A 22488-nucleotide genomic window follows, 5' to 3' on the forward strand; every position below is an offset into this window, starting at 1 on the left:
AAGAGTTTTAGGACACTTCGGAAAGAGCTAGGAGTTAGAGACTTGGAAACTAGACCCTAGGATAGTCAATACCCTTGTGAGCACCGGAGTACTCAAGTTACCTAGCCCACGGGCTGCGGGTGCATAGGTGTGAACTTGCGTCGGGTTTCGTCGTCGACTCCTATGGATGCCTGAAGAAAAGATGCTGACAGGCAGTCAGTGAAGAGTGTCCATTGGATCCCAAGATTGGAATCAAGAAGGAGGGTACCTGCAAGCAGAGGGGACAGAGTCTAGGTCACCAGCTAGGAGCCGAGAAGGAACCAGGTGATGTTGTGAAGATGCAGGTGAAGAGGTGAAGCTTGTCGCAGCAGCCACGCGTACCAGGAGGCGTCGAGGACGACCAGAACCAGGAGGCGAGCTGTCCCACGAGGGCTCTTGCTGTCGGCGGTCTCGATGTTGAATTCGGACCCCAACAAGCCTTGGCAAGCGCAACCCACGCAGGATGAAGGATTTGCTTCTGTTGCAGACCAGGAAGGCCTGAGGTGCTTCTCTTTCACAGGGGAGCAAGGGCCAGTCTGGAGGAGCCAAACCAGCGGTGGAAAGTTTAAGGTTCGTCATCACAAAGGCTACTAGCCAACGGGCAAGCAACCGGACAGACGCGTCGAGCAGGAAAATGCAGAAAGGCCCCACGCAGAACTCGTGGAGTGTGGAGGGCTGATCTTCGGTGCAAATGGTGCTCGGGGTTGGGGCTTCTAAATCCCCAGAGCACAACTTCGAGGATACCTCAGAAGCTGCGCTGGAAGCAAGTAGCCAATTTTCCCAGGTAGCCGGTCTCTCGTCGCCTCCACGGATCTCAGCTTTGCTGTGGATGTGGATCAGGGTCGGAGAAGTCTGGAAGTCAAGGCGCTGGTCGGGCTCTGCAGTCGGTTCCTCGTAGAACTTTAGGCAAAGCAAACGGCAGGTCGCTTGATGGTGCCTGTTTGCACAGGGTGGCCACTCCTTGGCCACAAGGGATTTTCTTCAGTCTTCTTCCGTAGTCGAATGTCGAAGGTCCAGAGTTTCTGTTCAAGTTTCAGTTTTCAGGATAATCCCAAGTCCTAGGGACTCAGCTCCCACTCTTCTACTAATCTGGGGGGCTGGGTTGCCTGCTAGGTCCCTCCTATGGGTGGGACCAGGGAGGGGGGTGGTTACACCCCCTTCCCTTTGTCCAGTTTCGCACCAGGACTGGGGCTGGAGTGCCCCAGCACCGGTTGAACCGGACTGTGCATGGGACACCTTGTGTGCCCCAGGCAGTGTCTCGTTTCTTTCATCCCTCCCTGCCCCAATACACTAAGTCCTGTCTAGGGTGGTGCTAGCACCTCCCAAGGCAGGAAACCTATTGTCCAAGCCTCCCTCGCTGGAAGGTCTCCCAGCAGCAGGAGGTCAGACTCGTGTCTGTGGCAGCAGCATCCATTTTGTGATGCTGGGGCTCTGGTTAACTTTAACCGGGTAGTAGGTCTTCAACATGTCTTCTCCCTCTAGACGGGGGGAATACTATCCTCATCGCCAGAAATGGTGTGGGGGTAGTATTCCAAAGTGTTAGACACCTTTCACAACATGTTTTGATAAAGCCAAACCATAGTTACCATAACCGCGAGGATTATAAGGCACTTTAAGAGTATATGGTAGGCGATATCATAGAACAGCTATAAGGACATGGTTCCGAAAGCTGCAGACAGGCTCAGCTCATGCTAGAGCACCATCTCACATGTTACCAAGCACTCTGCCTTCAGGATTGTTAAGGCCTGCCATAGGAGTGACTGATAGGTTACCCATGTGTCTATATATAAGGTAGGTGTAGGAATACTACACCTAAGCAAGGGGTTATTACACGACCTTGCCCCAGCTGAGTGATCAGCCAGTTGTCATATTGGAAGGCCTGACAGGGGTGGCATAATACATGCTGCAGCCCCTGGTAGGCCTAGGGTACACCCATGCCCTGGGTACCTAAGGTACACTGTACAGGACCCTAGAGGGTGATCCTTACCAATTGGGTTATGTACCTAAAGTACATAGTATGAATTTAGAGAGAGAACAGCTGGGTTGTGGGTCTGATTAGCAGGCCCACAGCCACATCTAAGTCGAAAACCAGTGCAGCAAAAGCAAAAAGTGGGAGTGAACATAGAAAGCAGACCCTACTCTCCTACAGGCCCTATGCTTTGCTTGGGCTGCTTGTTAAGCCTTCTGCGGGGGTGTTTTTTCTCCCTGTGTCCATTTGTTTTTTCCTCTGCTGCGGAAGTTCTTCCAAAGAGGGTTCCCCTATCGTGGGACTTTACGTACCCTATGTGGGGTAGTGTTCGCTGTTATATGGCTAGTGCTCTGCTGGAGGGGTCTGGTCGCCTTCGGGTGCCTATTCTCCATGGCGTTTAGGTAGGTTGCTTTGCTTCCTGAGTGCATGTACGCGGCTTCTCGTAGTGGTGGGCCTGGGCCTCTCCCTGCTCCTGTCCGAGGTCTAGGATGATCCTCCGTTCTCCCTTGCCAGGTGCTGCCTACTCTGCCTTTCTGGGGCCTCGGGCTGTTCTTCTTGCTTCTGGTGGCTTGACTGCCAGCGCTGTTCTGACGGGCAGGTTGCCCTCCGTCTGGAGTGGGTTCGCCTTCTTTTCCCTAGTTTCCTTGGACCCTCTAGGCTTCTTCCGCTTTTCCTCTCTTGGCATTGGGCGGAAGCTCTGTTGCCTTGTGGGGGAGCGGGGTGCTTCGACCTCTCCGTCCTTGCCCTTGATTCCTCTGCTTGGAGTGTACGTGCCTCTTCAGCCTTCTTTCCTTCCTTATTCCTCTTGGGGTTGGTGGGGTTCAGCTTATGAGGGTTCCCTTGGCCTGGCAGGGACATGGTTCTACCTGATGCACGGATCTGGTCCCCCTGTGGGGCCTTCTGTTCTGCTTTGGATGGTGGGGTCCTTTCGCAGACCCTCCTTCCCAGGGGCTATTGCTAGGGTAGTCTCTATCAGATGTACGAGTTACTTCCCTTTGGTAACGATGTACCTGGGAGAGACGATTCTAGCCGCAGATTCCTTCACGGCCTGCACTTCCTCCGCTATTCTGCGAGGACCCTTCGGTTGGTCTTCGGTGCTCGCCTCCCGGTGGGGGGCTGTGTCTCCTGTGAGTGCCCTCCTTGTTCTTGACGGGTGACTCCGTCTGGGGGCGGTTCATTCCTCCTTGGTTCTTTGGAGGATGGGGTCCCGTTGTTCCGGTGCCCTGCTGCTCTGGCTACTCCAGGTTTGGGTGGGGAGGGGGGGGGGGGGGGGGATTGCTTTCTATCCCTGTCCTCCCTCCCCTCCTTCCATTGCTATCCTCTGATAAGGGTCATCTGGCCATGTCTTGCCCTTGTCCCTTGTGGGTGGTTGCCCTCTAGGTTGGGGTGACTTGGAAGTTTGTTGTCTCTGTCTTGGAACTGGTCCCATTCCTTGCTCAGAATGGGGGGAGTGGGTGTACTACGTGTGCAATAACTTTTATGCATGTTCTTTGCCTCCGGGGCACAGGGATGGAAAGTTGTCAATGTGCTGGCAGGGTGACTGCGCAGGCTCCTGCTTGTTCTTCTTTCCCTGCTCTTGGGATCTGCAGTGTTGGCGCTACTCTGGTGGGGCTGTTAGTCACCGTTTCCTTCCAATTTTTCTGCTGTTCGCACACTGTTCCCCTGCTTCCACAGTTTATCTGGTGGTTCCCCGAAGAAAACTGACGTAGGCACGCCGGGGTGGGTCTTATGTGACCCCGCTGACGTCACGTACGGGGACGATGCCTGGGCGGAGTCACGTGATATCGCCCCGCCCCCGGCGCACAGGGATGTTGTGGCAAAAAAAGTTTCCGGATCCAGTCTCACGCCTGGGGATAATTCTACGTGAAGGAATCTGCGGCTAGAATCGTCTCTACCAGATACATCGTTACCGAAGCTAAGTAACTCGTACAATGCTTCCTAAAGCAAAGTCAGTCAGTCATATCTTCACTTGGTGGAGTCCTTTGACAGAGTCTGGGCCCCTCAGAAACTAATACCCATCTCTGTGTGTGGATCCCAGTGCCAGTGGTCATGCAGATCTTTTCCATCTCGCTGATATATCTTAATTCTTTAAATGTCTCTAGCTAATGATATTGGCTGCGTTGGTTCTTAAATCGATGAATGTCTCATGCAAGTCCTGAATACATAACCAAGGTTTTCCGTACTTTCGACCGTGCACTACCAGTATTCCAATGTGAGAGTAAGAACCTGTGGTTGGCAATCTTTAGCAACATTTATGTTTGATTGTTTTACTCTTAAGAGCCTTTTTTTTTATACAGAATGGCACCCATTAGACCTGTTGCCTCCTTGAGGTCTCTTATTTGAAGCTGGTGTTTGAAGAGGATTTTACATCCATGAAACCTAATTGACAGAGCAGTTTCCTCCTCTGAGTTAATTTATAAAGTTTGCTTGGCTAGAAGGTTCACTTTACGGGAGCTGGGTGCTTTAATGTCAAAAGCTTCAATGACCTGTAAACTACCGCCCAAGTGTCTAATTTGCCATTACATTTTCCTTGGAGAAGGTCCATATCAATTGGGTTCGGGTACATAAAAGGTGTAAGTTTCAGGTTGCCCTCTAGGAGGGGCCATTTCAGTGCCTCCGTCTCATTTGGCCATCAAGACAATTTGTTCCTACTCTTTCCCTCCCCCTCATTTGCAAACATCTCAGTATCACTGTCCATAAGTATCTTTTCAAGGCTTTCTCATACCTTGAAACATTGTTTGCCAGTTCCTTACGGGATGTTCCTTTCGGCAGGGTCACTGTAGTAAATTGCAAAAAGCCCGTGCTGCAGTATGCTTCACTTAGAAGACACATTTCTAAGACCTCACCTTTCGACATGTTAATGAAACCCATTGACCAATCCTTGGCAGTGACTATATTGAAAGTAGTCTTTCTTAAACGGTTTCCTTATTTGCTCTGTTACAAAACTCTCCAGCTCCTAATCCAATGCCAAATTCTTGTTTTAATGGAAACCACCTAATTACCGTGCCTTCCCTATACTGTTCTAATAGGTAGGTCTGTTGAGGGTTTTCTGCATTCAAACGATGAGACTGTTCCTGCTTGCCAACTCCGTTAATAATGGAGCAGCCTCAGTCCTTTCACTATAAATCCCCTGAGGAGATGGGAAGACATTGAGTCTGGAATATCCGCCTTGGCTTTTGTTTTTTCTCAGCTACCCGTCACAGGGAGCCAGAGGTTAAGGTGATATGTTACTGTTAGTCTACTGCCGCATTGTTTTTTATTTTCCTAAAAATGGCTGTAGTTCATTTTTTTCAGTTCTATTTCATTTTGAAGATATTATTTTTGTTCATGTCCTAAAATGCAATGTTTTATTAAACATTTCTTCCAAATTAAGCAGTGCTTTAAAAAACTGTATTCACAGTTGCCATAATGCACGTCTTTCATACAAATAGCATTACACTTTGCACAGTAGAGGACTATCATGTTTATTTTACATATTTAAATTGCCCTGCATTACTCGAAGTATATAAAACAGAAGAGCTTTTCAAAATAACAGACTTCATGTTCTACAAAATACTACAGAAAAACACACACAACTGAGTTCTTAATTTTATTACAGTAGAAAGGGCATATCTATTCTATAGTATACTTAAAAAACATTGGCCTTTACAATGCTAATCACTCCAACAAATGCAAGACCTATTGCATTTCCAATGCTTCTTTAACATAGTGGTTATACTGGTAGTAACTAGCTCTCAATTACTCCAGCCCTTTCATCAGCACTAAACTACACATCTCTCTATGTGCGTTTGGGTATAGACAGAGAGGGAAAAACTGGGCTCTGGGAGCTATTTGACACTCGAGGACAGACAATGGAGCATGCACTCTGATTTCAAAACATTGATGTTTGCTCTCCACTCTGTTTTGGTGCTCTGCCCTACAGCTTGAGAGTCTGCAAGTAACAGGGACAGTGAACTCACAGTATACATAATGCATATTTGAACATTCATGTTTTTTTTTTACCTGTCCTCAAATTTCAATGTTTTCAGCTGGGATGGGACGAATTAAAAAAAAAAAAGTGTTTACAAGGCTTACATTGTACCTAACACAATAATTTGAATCTGAGATTACTTATTTGTGAAGTTTTGTTTTCTTAGGCTTTATGTTTGGGAAATACTGCATTCTACAATTCGGAAGATGAACAAGCATGTACAGAAAATCCAAAGAGAGCTAGAAGATACAAAAGCAAGACTTGAAAAACAGCATAAACGGGCATGTATTGCGGAATTTAGTTTATGAATTTCTAACCTTTTTACTTTAAAATTTTTAATGTGTTGTATTATCCTTTTTGCTTGAATTCCATGTGTTTTTTTTAACTATGGGGCAAAGAAACCTCTGACATACGCAGTCTGTGTGATGCCAACTGTCACTCCAGTACTCCCAGGGGTTTAGTTGGCACTTCATACATGCCTGACCACAGATACTATTCACGTTTACTGACATTTAGTGCTAAAATGGAAGGAAAAGAAATATAATTGCAACCAGACTAAAGCAATGCTAGTTGCTGATTGTACTGCCCTAATGGCCTGAGTGAATGTGTAGTGATCAGCCACCAGTATGTGTCAATGGCAGGAAATTCCAATTGCTGTTAAAATATATTCTGAAGGCAGAGACATTAAATGCAACCTATTCATATTCCAATTTCCTCGTGGTAATTAGTTATTAAATCGATTGGTTTGATTAGTACCTGTGGCGTGCAGAGTAACAATCTTGTGAACCAAACGTTTGATTTACATAAGATGTTTTCATCCATCGGTAGCCTTTGTAGGAATTTGAGTGCCTGGAATGCTTGATCATATTAGCAGAGTTCTAAGAGCCGTCATCTGGCACAATTTTATATCCTTTATTTTCAGGCAGTATCCTTAACTGAGAACCCAAGATGGAAATATACACCATTGCCTTTGTCTTTGACACTGGAAATTATTCTGCATCATTGGCTCGGTATTTAGAAGGCTGGAATGATATGTTTCAGTGGTAGATGCAACTGCTTGTACTCTTATGAAACTAGGTAATCAATGTAATCTTGACATTCAGTATTATGCCCAGGCCTCTCACTTTGGAAGTCTGTTTTAGTCGTTCTCCCATTGATGTCTGCCAGATGATCATAATGGTATGCATGTGTGTATATGGTGTTTCTTTAGCTAGCGCAAACCTAACCAAAACTAGCAGAGCACTGTACACGGTCAAAGACCAGTATAAAGTTAACAAGTAAGCAGTGCTGGAGCTGGTTTGAGGGTGGTTAATGCATTGTGATGTAATGTTTTTGAAAGAAGTGAGTAGTCAACTTTCTTAAATTTTAACATTGGTGAGGCGAGCCTGATGGATACAGGCATGTTGCTCCAGATCCTCTGTGCATAGATGAAAAAGGCCTGCAGTCTTCTTTTTTTTTGCCCTTTTTTAAACTTCTTAGACTACAGTCTGATAGTATTTGCCTCTTGATAGTTTTATTAATTATGCAGCTGGTTTTGAAGATGGGGAGGGGCCAGCAAGGAGAGTCAGTGGAGTTTTGCAGTGTGAATCTTTCTGGATTCACTATGCTGTGCATTATTCCGCCATCTTGTGGTTGGGTCTGGAATTGGTAGTATTTTCTCCTTTTTTTTTTTTTTTTTTTTTTTTTGTGGCCCAGGTGGGCGGTGACGTCCCACCATTTGGTGTCCTTCGTGACATCGGCGCGCTTCCTGCGGAAGCTCCCTCCTTTGGTCGCCATCCTCAGATTCTTTTTTCCGCCGTTGGGTCTGTATCGTTGCCGAAGAGTTCCAGAGTTTTGGAAGAGGAATCAAGCAAATGGAAGAAAATCGACAAAGAAACAAGTTTACAACTACACCGGACTACAGCTCAGGTACCCGGAGCGACGAGGAAGAAGTTTTAGCGAACAAAAGTTCGACAGAGAATGCGCTCGCAGGGGGCTCCCTGAGCGCGGGGATGGACAAAACACCATTCAAGTTTTGCACCAACTGCCACCACAAGTACGCACAGAAGGGTCAGCATCCAGTCTGCAACCTCTGCCTGCCACTCGATCACAGAAGCGAAGACTGCAACGCCTGTTCGGCGTTCACACCCAAGACCCTTAGAGTAAGGGAGAGGCAGAGAAGGGCGAACCACAACATGCAGGGACTGGGGCCACCTCCAACGCTACGAGACTTGGGCTTCTCCAGTGGAGAAGAGGACAACTTCACCGAAGGACCGGAGGACTGCACGGTCGTTGAGGTCCATAAGAAGACGCCGAAGGAGGTAAGGGAGTCGTCGACCCCTAAACACCCAAGCGACACTCGAAAGAGTGAAGCAAAAGCCCCGAGCGACACCCGTAAAGGTGAAGCGAAGTCCTCAAAAGGAGCTCTGCTGCCAAAACACTCAACGAAAGCAACAGTCTCCAGGGACAGTCATCAAGCGGATCCTTCGGACAGGACTCCCAATCGGCGAGAAACCTCGAAGACGTCGAAGGTTGCCCTCGAAAAGGACACCGTCGACAGCCCCAAAGAGAAGCGCTCCAACCCTCGACGCCGAGCATGCCGCAGAGATGGAGAGGAAGAAGAGGAGGCTTGAGGCCGAAATGGCGAGCATCCTATAGAGAAATAAGGACTTCGACGAGAAGATGAGTCAATACACCATCCCGCCGAAACCCGCGGTCGAAGTCGAAAGGGACAACTAAGACGATATCTGCAATCCTACCGGGACATGACATCCTTGGAGGCACAAGACGTGGATTGGCAAGAACTCGACGCAGAATAGCCAGAAGAAGGCGTAGACACCCTTCGAGGCCCTCGCCGCCAGACGGCATAGGGATATATAACATGGTCGGCCAGAAGGCTGCGCAGACTTATGGAGTGAAAATGGAGGAGGAGAAGCCCAAGGCATGTTTCCTCCTGGAAACTCTACTGCCTTAACAGTCTAGGAGCCAATTCCTGCCCATGCTCCCTAGTGTACTGGACCAGGGGAAAGAGGCCTTTAAGGAGCCAGCAGTATGCAAAGCTGTGACACCTAGGACGGAGAAGAAGTCCAAACATTCTTCAAAGGACCCAGCATACATCCAAGGGTCAGTGCCAGCCGACTCCATAATTGCAGCAACGGCTAGGAAGAGGGCTAATGTTCCCACAAATGCCGGACCACCTCCAGACAAGGAGAGCAGGAGGATGAATCTCACAGGGAGAAAGGTGGAGAGGAATGCGGCAATACATTGGTGCATCGTAAATTCCAATGCCCTGATCAACAGGCACGCATACCAACACTGGGAAGAAGTGGGGCAACTCCTAAAGAATCTACCAGACCAATACCAACAAAGGGCAGCTCATCTGGTACAAGAAGGAAAGAACATGGCAAACACATGCCTGAAATCTGCATTGGATGCTGCAGAGAAATCCAGCAGGCTAATGATGATGGGAGTGACTGAGAGGAGACACACATGACTCAGAATTTCGGGATTCAAGCCAGAGGTACAAAGTAACATCTTAAATACACCTTTTAATGGAGAGCAACTGTTCGGCACACCAGTGGATGACCAGTTAATGCAGCTTAAGAAGGACAATGAAACAGCAAGGTCCATGGGAGTGTTGCAGTTCAGAGGAATGAGAAGAGGCACACCCACAAGCACCAAACGTCCCAGCAAGGCTACCATGGTAACAACCAAGCCAGCAGCAGCAGGGTCAACAGCAGCAGAACTGGCAGTACCAGCACCGGGGACAGTCCTTTCGAGGGCGCAGGAACGGAAGAGTACAAACACGAAGAGGAGGCCAGCAGCCCTCCACCAAGTGACTCCAACATGGAACAGGCCCCCACCCTAGCAACACCTCGGGGTGGGCGGAAAGACATAAGGAAGAACTGCAGTCGAACGTTTCACGACAAGCAGTACCTCGAACACTCCACACCGATAGGGGGTAGAATAACAGACTTCATCCAGGAATGGTGGAAGGTCACATCGGACAAATAGATACTAAACTTCATACAATACAGATACTGTATAGAGTTAGAAAGACAGCCTCCAAACAGAAGCACAAGTAGCAGGACACACTCAGCAAAGGAGCTCTCGCTCTTGCAGCTAGAGGCGCAGGAACTGCTCAGCAAGGAGGCAATAGAAATGGTACCAAAAAACCAAAGGAACAAAGGGGTTTACTCAACTTACTTTCTGGTGCCAAAGGTGGACGAAACACTAAGACCTATCCTAGATCTATGGTTCCTGAACAAATTCATAAGAACTCAAAGGTTCAAGATGACTTCCCTACAAGAGGTAATACCACAAATACAACAAGGGGATTTCATGGGTACTATAGATTTAAAGGACGCATACTTGCACATCCCCATCAACGACAAACACAAGCGTCTGCTAAGGTTTGTGATCAACCAAAGCCACTACCAGTTCACAGTACTGGCATTCGCCCTGAAATCCGCACCAAGGGTGTTTACAAAATGCCTAGTAGCTGTCGCAGTACACCTACGAAGGCAAGGAATACACGTATACCCCTATCTAGATGACTGGCTCGTAAAGGCAAATTTGTACAGCCAATGCAAACTACACATCCAGAAGGTCATACTAACACTGACAAGACTAGGTTTCTCGATCCATTGGGCGAAATCGTCAACAGAACCAGAGCATATCAAGATATTCTTTGGGGCAGAGATCGACACCATACAGGCAAATATTCCCCTGCAGGAAGAGAACACTGGCGAAAATGAAGGAAACTCGTCATTACCGCAAGGGGCAAGTTCTGACAGTGAGGACACCGAGCAAACTGATGGAGATGATGGCTTCATGCATCCGCCTAGTCCCAACTATCCGTCTACACATGAGACCATTCCAGGAATGGATCCAGCAGCAATGGTCACAGGCCACAGGGAGTTGGGAAGATCTTGGGGTTGTCACACACACGCAGTGAATCCGGAAATAGCGTGGTGGAAAAAGGAAAACATATCACAGGGGAAGTCATTCACGCAACCAACTCCAACAGTAACCATCACAACGGACGCCTCTCAGCAGGGGTGGGTCGCACACATGAAGCTCAAGGTGAGGGGTCTATGGTCACAGCTAGATGCGGTCAGGCACATCAACTACCTGGAGCTAAAGACTGTGTTCCTAGCCTTAAAAGCCTTTCAGAAAGAGCTATACGGAAACAGGGTGTTGATCCAAACAGACAACACTACCACCATGTTCTACATCAACAAACAAGGAGGAACACAATCTGTGGCACTATCAGGGCTAGCACAGGAAATATGGAGATGGGCCATCCCACTAAAAATAGACCTACTAGCAATACACCTTCCGGGGAAGGACAATGTGGAAGCAGACAGACTCAGCAGGCAGATGTCTGCTTCACACGAATGGGAGCTCAACCAGCAGGAAATAGAGAAGTTTTTCAAGAAATGGGGTACCCCTCAAATAGACCTATTTGCAACACACAATAATGCAAATTACCAACACTTCACAACAAGACCATCGGTCCCAAGGGAATGCGCTATGGATAAGCTGGTCAAAGAGATTTGCATACGCTTTTCCCCAGATACCACTTATACACAGGGTACTCAGCAAATGCAGAATCAGCAACATGACACTAATTCTGATAGCACCTCAGTGGGCCAGGCAATCCTGGTTCTCACAGAGAGTGGAAATGGCGCAAGAACCAGCACACAGGTTCCCAAGAAGAAGGGACCTGTTAACAATGCAGAACGGAAGGGTGCTTCACCCAGAGCCAGAGGGTCTCAGCCTAGCAGCATGGCTCCTGAAGACCTAGAATATGCGCACCTAAAGCTACCAGCAAGTACTATGGCAATACTCAGGGAGGCAAGGAGGCCTACAACGAGAAAGTGCTACATTGCAAAATGGAAAAGGTTCTTCCAATGGTGCATCAAGGAGAAACTACAACGAAAGGTCACAAAGGAATCAACAGTACTAAGGTACTTAACGCACCTGTTACAAAGAAGATTAAGCTACACATCCCTGAGGGTGCACTTGACTGCGGTAGTGGCCTACACAAGAGGAGAAACAGGGAAAAGTTTCTTCACCTCTCAAGTGGTAAAGAGATTCTTGGAAGGGGCGAAGAGGATAGCACCCCCAAAGAGGACGCCAGCACCAGCATGGAACCGCAACGTAGTTCTAACTCAATTGATAAACACCTTTTGAACCTCTTCACAAGGCTTCACTGCACATGCTCAAACTTAAGACAGCTTTCTTTGTGGCTATCCCGTCACTACGAAGAGTGAGTTGCAAGCTCTGACACTCCATGAGCCCTACTTACAAATACACAAGGACAGGATTGTAATGAGGACGGATCCACACTTCATGCCAAAGGTGGTGTCTTGTTTCCACATTAATCAAACAATCCAAATACCAAGTTTTTTCCAAAAACCGACCACAAGAACAGAAAGGGCTCTACGCACTATAGACGCCAGAAGTGCTGTAATGCAGTATATAGAGAGGACAAAGGAGTGCAGAAAAACAAAAGTTCTTCATCTCCTTTGCCAGCAGTTTTCTGGGAAGACCAGTCAGAAAGAACACCATTGCACGATGGATTGTGCAGACAATCCAGCTCTGCCACAAGCAGGCAGGACAACAGTTACAAGGAGCAGCTCAAGCTCACTCAACAAGGAAGAAAGGAGCAACAATTGTGTTTCTAGCGAACACACCTATCCAAGACATTTGCCAAGCGGCAACATGGTCTTCAGTGCATACGTTCACTAAGCACTACTGTGTGGATATCCAGATGAACAAGGAAGCGCGAGTGGGACAGAAGGTCTTACAACACATATTCAGTAACAAGCGCTCATCTTCCACCCAGCCACCACAATAAGGACAAACCGCTACAAAGTCTATGCACAGCATAGTGAATCCAGAAAGATTAACGCTGCAAAACGTATAGTTTCTTACCTGTCGGTGTAGTTTTGCAGCTTGAAGACTTTCTGGATTCACTAGCGAACCCACCCTCCTCCACCAGAAAGATGAGACAGGAGGTAAAGGGTGAATGAGAATCAAGACTTTTACAGAATAACTGAGTAAATGGGTGTTAGAACTGGGGTCACCAATTCCAACGTGGCAGCTAGGCGCGAGGTAGGAAGGCACCCGAAGGCAATGTGTAAAGCCGTTGTGCAGCACTCACACAGATTCAGCCATGCGCACACAATGAAGGACACGACACAAAGTGGTTTGATAAAATAAGATCTTTTATCTATCTCGTGTCATTGCCAACCAGTTCATTTCATGAATTATACGGATACTTTGCAAGGCAGCAGTAAATTCATCTGGGTAGCTACATCAGATAATCATAGAGCAACAAACAATTCATTCAGATCAAAACAGGTATAAATTCATTCAAGTGAACAGCACCATTAACTTTTTGTCCACAAACAGCTCATTCTAGCCCCAACACGGGCGCAAACTCATTTAGGGGAATAGTGCCGGAAATCTCAGGGCAACTTAGAATTCATTTTGGCTCAGAACAGGTGTAAATTCATTCCAGTAGTTCAACAGGTAATCGCAGGTAATTTCCAGGGTAACAGTTACTTCATTTAAATGACCATTGTAGGTGGTTCCCAGGTGTCAGTTAACTCATTCAAACGGCCATCGCGTGAATATTCCACAATACACTCTCTCATGGGCAGTCTTATCTTCCCCCTAACCCCAGCAGCGGAATAGTTCAGCTTAAATGGGGCCCCCGAGGCCCGGTTGCAATACCCTGGAGGGGAGGGGCGGACGCGGGGCTGCCACTGACATGCAGGCCTCTCTTCAGCAGCCCCGCTGACCCTGGTGGTCTTCGCCCTCCTTCCTCCTCCCAGGGGGGTTACCTGTGGTCCCTGGCCTCGGTAGGCCCTTGCAGTCCTGACCCGACATGGGGGGGGAAGTCTGGGGGCTACCGCTCCTCTCAGAGCCCCCGCACGGGTGTTCTCCGCTGGTTCCGGGCCTTTCCTCGCTTTTGCTGCGGCTTCCGGACTCCCTCCTTGCCTCAGAGCCCGGGAGCCAATCCGGTCGCCGCCTTCTGGGGGCACGGCTACACCCACCAATGGGTGCGCGACTCGAGAGGGGGTTTGGTCGGTGATGCGGCCGGCACCCCCGTCACGTGATGCGGCCCAGCGCGGGCTTCCCCTCTACCACAGCGGCTCTCCCAGGCTTCGGGGGCCGCGGCGGGGTCCTCCAGCAGTACCGGGCTGCGGCGGTGAGTCAGGCCTCACAGCGGTTCAGGCATCGCGGTGCCTGGACCGCGGTGGTGAATTCCAGCGAGAAGCGCTCGCACCAGCACAGCGCTAGGCTGCAGGTACCTGGGCAGCGGCGGTGAGTTGGGAGCTTACAGCGCTTAGTGGGCACAGCGCTTAGGAGACACCACGTGCAGGCAGGGGGGCACAGTGGCAATTCAGCAATGGGGCAGAGAAGTAGCGCTGAGAGGTGACACAGCGCTCAACAGCAGGCAACTTATTTCCCAGGGGCACAGTTCTGGCAGCACAGCGCTTTACCTGTAGGTCCTGTAGGGTTCACAACGACAGTCCATGTTCCCAGGGCAGCACTTATCTCAGGGGGGAAAGAAGATGGCAGGTCCCCCTGGCAGGCTTATGAGGGGGAGAAGGGGGTTGAGTTGGCAGGCATCGGAGGCAGGAGGGTTCCCTGCAGCACACTGGAGTTGGTCCCCTGGGTTTCCCCCTCACCAGGCAAGATCAGCAGGCAGAGTCCCTCATCTAACTTGGGTACAGCAGGGCCTAGACTCAGTCAGTCCCAGTAGTGTAGGTTTCTCCCCTAGGCCCAACCGCCTACGCTCCGGCAGAGGTTCCCCCAGGTCCAGTGGTGCCCCAACTGACTAGTTCAGGTTCCCACCTTTCCTCTTATACCCCCACGTCAGGTAACCCTCCTGCAAAAGCAGCAAAGCATAATCCCTCCCAGGGCTGGAAGGTTCCAGGAGCTTCCACATAACTGTCTATGGGACAAAAAGGCGGGATGGTAAAGATACTGTATCAAGATGTCCCAGCCTGCTCCTAACCACTAGTGCGTGTATGCAATGGCCACTCCGCAGTAGCATGGGCCTGTGGCAGCCATGTTATGCACCTGCACCTCAGCACTGTTTGGCAGTGGTAAGGTGCCCAGAGACCTAGGGCCAACAAAAAGATGGTGGCAAAAATGAGGTGACAAGGGCAAACCAGCATTGGCATAGCCAATAGGTCTCGCCTTTGGGACCTTATAAGTGTTTAGCCATGCAACAGTTAATGTTACTGCACCAAGGATATTGTGCTGGATAACTAAACACTTAAACGGTCCCAAAGGCGAGACCTATTGGCTATGCCAATGCTTGTTGGCATTTGAGTGTGATTATAGAGGTATGGGCGAAACCGTTTAGGGCCGTTCCGTCCAGAATTTGATGGCCTGTGGTGTTGAAAGCACTGCTAGATAACAAGGGTATAAGATGTCGGGAATGGGCACAAGTGAAGGGTATGACATGAAATTCCAAATGTCAAAATCATAAAATGTGTGATTTAAGATATGGATGTCGTTTAAGAACAAATGTGTTATTTTCTTGAAAGTTAAAAACAACCAATAACTGCATTGTAAATAGAGACACGAGTTTTCCATTTTTACTATAAATGCTTCCCTCTCTTTATTTTAAAAATCACAAAGAAGTAGAGGTTAAGGGTCTGATTTGCAAAGGGACTTACGTGTAGTAAAGGTACAAGTGTGGAGTCTCTGCACTCTGGGCAGCCTCTCTGTCCAGCGCACTGCAGTGAGTGCAGTGCGGAGATTCTGCCATGAGTGAAGAGACACGTAACTTTATTGCATATTAGTCCCTTTGTGATTTGAGCCCTAAGCCTTCATTTAAGGGTCTCACCATATGTTCAATCATGTCTGCTAGATCAAACGTTATGCATATAATCAGAAGCCCTAGTATTAAAACATGCCATCTTGTAATGTGCCATACATTGTCATTACCTTTTCTGTTTGCGAAAGGCACCAGTTATCGAAAGTATTAAAATAAACTTTTACTAAACTCACCTTGGTGAAACTGCAACGATTGCTGCTGCTTATTGAGGAGCATAAGGGCTGGTACCCAGCTAATGCCCCGTGCGCTCATTGAGAAAAGTGTGGGGTGACCAGCAATATCAAAGGAGAGGCAGAACGATCTAAGAGTATGAGCATAGACCAGAACAGAGGAGAGGATAGGATGGTGGAATGAAGGGTCCCGAACACAGGAGAGGGTTGAGTAGTCGGTTACAGGACAGGCAGTCAGTGCGAAGGGAAACGCAGGGGAAACTGTTGGATGAAAGAGGCAAAGATTTGATGAAGGGAGGACGAAATGGTTACAGGGGGGGGCACAGGGTGGATTAGCTACTTTCATAAGAGGAAACGTTTGTTAGGAGGATGTTGTGTTAAATCGTAATAATGTAACTGCGCAGGGTTGAGGCGAGTGAGGACTTGAGCACTGTGGACTAATTATAGTGTTAATCTTGGAGCAGATGTAGCACGGTGAAGTCATGAGCAGGTAAGGATGAACAATAGAATACTGATAATTGGAGATGATGGAGAGAGTAAAGAGCTGAAGGTTTGCACAGAGCGCTTGTGGATGGTGAGGTAATGAGGTCCTGGAAATAGATAGATTTGACACCTCCTAGATCATTATGCAGTGTATGAAGGGCTTGCTTATTAACCAAGAAGTTAGCAGTGAATATGTGCTTTCGCCATTTATGTACTGCTGCCCTCATTTACTGTTATGCGCTCTTATTTCAAGTGTAATTCATGGCTGAGGCCTATCTTTGGTACAAGGTGGATAATGAAGCAGTTGTATGAGCTGTAGTGCAAGACTGAAGTGAGGTCTTTATGAAGATCACGTGGAAAGCAGTGAGAGCAGTGGGGTCCTGTTTTCTACAGCAGATGGGTACATGAGAGAGCGATCTACAAGGAGGCGAACTGATTTGCATGTGTGATGTCAGATGGAGCGATGATGGGTTTAGATTTGGATAAAGTGTTTGAAATTAGCATAAAATTGAGTGGCTTACCTTGCTTGTGGGTGGGATTAAGGAAGGTGTCATTTGAGGAGTGATCAGACAGAAGTGGAGACACTTCCGAATGCATCAGTAAAATATTTTGGCAAGTTATGGTCACACCAGTGAAAGCAGAATCGTTTGGTGAAGGCAATAAATAGGTGTGTAGCATAATTTCCGCCAGCTGTAACTGAAAGCCATTACTATATAGTTACAGAGACGAATGTGTTTCCAGATGTTTGGAATGAAAGAGGCTTATGGTGCGAGTCCTAATGAGAAAACATCTTGTCATCCATAATAAAACACTGACCAAGGAGAGTATGATCACATAGGTATGCTTTACTAAGGTAATACCTAAAACAAAACAAATGTTAGATTGGTTTTGAAATAACAGTAAAATCATGAGTCTGAGTCTTAGGACCTGAAAGGCCAGTGCAATCAGGAGTGAAATACGGACAGTATTGGAGCATGCTAGTATAAACTATGTTCAGGATCCTTTGAGACACCTTTAAAAATACATTTTAATACAAGTAAAAGGGATAGCTCCTTTCCGCTCCTAAAGCGTCTTTTTTTTTTTTTAACGCAGAACAAAATGCTGTATGGTGCTCTGTAAAACACGTTAGCGCCACCTGGTGTATTTCATGCAATACGGCCCCAGAAATGTTCTGCCAAATGCAATGGATCTCCGTCACATAAACAAAGGCAATAAACATCAAAGCGGCGAAAGTGAAAGTAATCGAGCAGAGCATCAAAGGGCTGGGTGAGAAGGGAGGGGGGAATGCAAGGGTCAAAGCGGCTAAAGTGAAAGAAAGCTATAGAGAAGAGAGGGGGGAGTGGGAGCAGCTGTGCACGTGCATGTGATCGTGCACTCAAGGTTTAGGCCAGCCAAAAGACTGTGGGTAGCACTTTGAAAATCCCACATACAAAATGTCTCTTCGAGCCTTTGGCTCAGCGAGACCTAAAAAACGGGGTAAGACCACCCTAGGGCTGACAGGTCTAACCGGATTAACACAAGAAGAGAAAAAGAATACGAAGATGGCGACCAAAGGTGGGAGCTTCCGCAGGAAGCGCGCCATCGTCACGAAGGACACCAAATGGTGGGACGTCGCCGCCCACCTGGGCCATAAAAAAAAGAAAATAGAATTCCGGACTCAACCACAAGATGGCGGAATAATGCACAGCATAGTGAATCCAGAAAGTCTTCAAGCTGCAAAACTACACCGACAGGTAAACTATACGTTACATCAGGGTGATAAACGAACAGTGGTCATTAGCACCACTATTTTGTTGGGACTCAACTTCATAATGTCTTCATTCATTATCTAAACCTAATAGAGCAGGAATTTCTCTGCAGAAGTGATGAATTTTGGAGCTCTTTTCCCAGCCTTAGAATAATTTGGGTGGGATCTGCTTACTTGAAGAAATGGCCATCATAAACTTTGTAGGTGGTACCCTAAAGAGTGCACATGGTAATTAAGCAGTAATGTTGAAACAGCAGAACCTTGACACACTCGTCACATGGTTTCCTTATGGCCTTTTTGAAAAGATTGTAGAATAGAAGCTTAAGTCATAGATTAAAACCGTTACCTGGTCCTCTATTCCGGGGGAGGTGTAAAAAGGTCGACTGGCGCCGATCCGGATCCAGGCCTGGATCCAAGGGGACCCTGCGAGGCCGAAGCAGTCGGCGTCGAAAGCCCTGTGCCCCCCAGCCAAATCCGTGGGGACCGAAGGGGCGCCGGCGGAGTCGGGCTGCCCAAAGGTAGCATGCATTGCTTAGACAAAGTGACGAAGCTGGGCAGGTGTTGCTCCAGGTCCCGGTAAGGGGGGGGACACCCGGAGCCGAGCCTTCGGGCCCGCGCACAGAGCCGCGGGAGGGGCACCACCTGCGTCCCTCGTCGTGTCGGCTGACGGATGGGGAGAACTCAAAGAGCGACGATGCTTCTTTAGCTTCTTGTGCTTGACTTACTTGACCCAGAGTGCGAAGACTTGGACAAAGAATGGTGGTGGCTCTGCGACCAGTCCCTCGACCTCCTACGCAACCGGGACCTCGAGCGGCGTGGATCCGACTGCCGGGCCTCAAAGCTTTTGGGACTGCTCCCGCTGAGACTTCGGATTCGTTGTCTGGCAGTCGGAGCGCCACTTGGGGTCGTGGTCGCGCTCCAGGCAGAAGAGGTACACGTGGTGCGGATCAGTCACAGACATCAGTCAGCTACAGGAACCGCAAGCCTTTAAACCAGGCATTCCTCGTGCACCAGGAGTCGTACTTAAAAAAACGATGATGACAAAAGTCGGGAAAAAAAAGTCAGTCAAAAAGCGTCTGGGGGTACGTTAGCGCGCGAGGGCGGCGTCTGTGTAAAATAAATGTAAATGTCAGCATTTGTAAAGCGCACAGCTACCTCCGGAGAGTTGTCCCGGCGTGGGGTGCCGTTGGGAAGATTAATCAAGCTATTGCCCAGAGTCACATGGTGCTGGGCTAACCTGCCTCCAGAGCCGCGGATCGAACCATGAACCCTGTGGTCCGGAGTCAGGCACCCTGGCCGCTGCGCCACACCTCTTTAACCGCGACTTCATCCGAGCGACCGCAACGCAGAAGACGAATGCAGAGTCGACCGACACCACCTTTCGACGCGCAGGGGTACTGCTGATGAAAAACTTTCCGGATCCAGTCTGATGCCTGGGGTAATTCTAAGGTAAGTAATCTAGAACTAACAGTTTCTTTCATCTCTTTCACTCTATCCTGCATTTCAGTGAGGTAGAGTCTGAGGCTGCCAGGACTGATGGCCTCCTGAATCCTGCTGGTCAAGCATGCCACGTGGCATATGCGGGCTCTGCAGTGGAATCTTGCGTTTCAGTGGGCACAACATCAAGGGTATCTCTCTGACCATGTCCGGATGTTGGAGGAGGCTCCAAAATATCTGCAATGGTGGTTGATGGACCATGATTGAGTCAGCGGCAGACACTTTTTCCTACCCTACACAGATCTGATAGTAGTGACCAATGCATTGCTTCTCAGGTGGGGCAGGCTCCTGGTAGAGGTGGAGATCAGAGGCTTCTGGTTTCCAGTAGAGTCCCTCCTTCATATCAGCCTTCTGGAGCTGAGGGCGATTTGCTTGGGATTTAGAGCCTTCCTTTCGTCCATCAAGGGGAGGCTGGTACAGGTGCTTACAGATAACTGCAACAAGCAGGGTGGGATGGGGTCGTGAACCCAGTGCCAGGAGGTGCTATGCCTCTGGAAAACGCTGGACCATCTCGTAATCTTTCTGGTGGTGAATCACTTGGCAGGATCTTTGAATGCCAGGGCAGACAAACTCAGCCATGACTGCTAGAGGACCATGAGTGGCAGCCACACCCGAAGTTTGTGCAAGCTCTTCTACAAATGGGGAGAACCTTGGCTCGGTCTTTTTACCACAGTCAAGAATGAGCAATTCTACACATTGGAGTTTCCAAGGCTTCTCTCACTAGGACAAGCGTTCCACATAGAGTTGAACTCGGGGCTCATGTACTCCTTTCCGCTGATACCTCTCCTGCCCAGAGTACTGAAAATCATGATCGTCCTGGCTCAAGTCATTCTGGTTGCTCCAGATTGGGCACGAAGAGTATGCTATCCAGAGCTCCTGTGCATGAGCATCTGTTCTTTAATCAGGCTTCCACTTCCGGGAGGATTTGCAGTCACAGAAACGGTGCAGGGTTCTTCAACCAGGCCTCCGAAGTCGCCACCTTCATGCATGTCGATTGACAAGCGACAGCTGAACACCTTCGACCTTCCTCCGCGGTAGTAGATGTCGTCTTGGAAGCCAGACATCCCTTGACGAAATCTGTATACACCTGTCATTGGGACTAATTGTTGTTTGGTGCAGCACACGTCACATTGATCCACTCCAAGCAAAGTCATCTGATGTTTTATTTGGTCTCTCCCTCACCCAGCAAAGCTTTACTTTGGGAAGAGTTAAAGGGTCACTTTTTGCTCTTTCAGTCTTAAGGTTGCGGGATCTGCCCTCAAAGCGTTTTTTTAAATTTAATTTTTATTTTTTTAAAGACTCCCACATTGGTTTTCATCTTCTTTGTTACACCACAGTGGTATCTTAACCTGGTCCTAACATATTTGATGTGCACTCCCTTTGAGCCATTGCACAGCTGTCCTTTGCGGCTACTCACCCTTAAAAGACAGTGTTCCTCGTTGCATAACATCAGTAGTAGAGTGAGAGAGATTTAAGCTGTTTGTGTCAACACTCTATATATAACCTTCTCAGACAAACTGTTTTTGTGAACTCATGTAGCCTTTTTTGGAAAAGTTGTCAAACCATCACGTTAGCGAGGTTCTACTCACGTGGAGGATAGGCTCTTTGTGAAGTTCGCAGTTACGAAAAAGGGCCAAACCCATGAAGAAAAGGAGACTCTCTCGCTGGATCATGCTCTGTATCACAATCTGATGCGCATTGGCCAAGAAGCAGCCCCCAGAAGAGTTAAGAGCTCATTCCACCAGAAAATTGACTGCTACCATCCCATGGGGGTGCAGAGTTCCTGTCCTGGGCTTTTATCAGGCGGCATCATGTGCGTCCCTCCATATGTTCTTAAAGCACTAATGTCTGGACAGCCAGGTTCACCAAGATGGGCATTTCACCAGCTCAGTCTTCCAGGACTTTTTGGCTTGAGCCAGTTTGCAAACCCACCTCCGAATAGGTATTGCTTTGGTATCCAATCAAAAGGTGTCTAACAGCAGATTCCTCACCAAATCTTTCACCCCCATTTCCTTTATGAAATGGACTCTATTCACTAAAAAGATCCCAAGTCTAGGAATATGCAAACATGTCGACACTAATTTGCTGGTGGGGCTCTGCATCTGGGGGCGGACAGCCTCGAAAGCAGCTGACACGGGTGCGCAGTAGTGGCACCTACATTGACTTCACTCAATGGAAGTGTCGGTGCAGAGCTGCATAGCACCACCTGGTGGCGCACGGGTACTGGTAAAATGTTTCAGAATCAAAGCTGTTGCTTGGGCAAAGGCTTCAAGAGGTGAGAAATCTGTGGTTAGATAAGTTTGTACCAGAAAGATAGTTATCGATGGTAAGTAACTTCTTCACAGCATGCCATCAGCGTTCTGCCAGTGGACTGTGAACCATCTATATTCTCAACTTCTTGAAATAGCACAAGAAACAAATCTGTGTACCAATAAAGAAATTAAGCAATTAGGACAGTCTTTTTTATTTTGATAGAATCTATGTTTTTTAGGTCTCGCCTAACACAAAGCGCATGCGTAGCTCTTGGAGAGGGCTCTTGGAATCACTTCAGACTTCCAAGAGCCTTCTCCGTGTGGGTCTGCCTCCTCCCACACATTCCATTGGCATTTGCGTGTGGCTTTCAATAATGGAAGCACACAAATGGCCAAACAGGGGTGCATGTCCTGCCTTTCCTCAAAACTTTCACTCTCCTGGCCTAGGGGTCTCGTGAGCGAGCAGTGGCGCGCAGGGTGCCATCTGTTCTGGATCAGGTTTCCTGCATTCCTTACAGCGCGCGCACCACTCGCG

At 48.3% G+C, this 22488-nt stretch overlaps 1 protein-coding gene across 1 annotated transcript in view; it reads left to right on the plus strand.

The window, feature by feature from the left end:
- NCBP1 (nuclear cap binding protein subunit 1) overlaps positions 1-22488 on the plus strand; it is a 614484-nt gene that overhangs the window by 523276 nt on the left and 68720 nt on the right. The window contains exon 20 of the mRNA XM_085636602.1: positions 6124-6238. Coding sequence (XP_085492728.1) covers positions 6124-6238 — 115 coding nt within the window. The remainder of the gene's footprint in view (positions 1-6123; positions 6239-22488) is intronic.

This window comes from Triturus cristatus, chromosome 2_1, assembly GCF_964204655.1.
Source record: "Triturus cristatus chromosome 2_1, aTriCri1.1, whole genome shotgun sequence".
Taxonomy (NCBI): domain Eukaryota; kingdom Metazoa; phylum Chordata; class Amphibia; order Caudata; family Salamandridae; genus Triturus; species Triturus cristatus.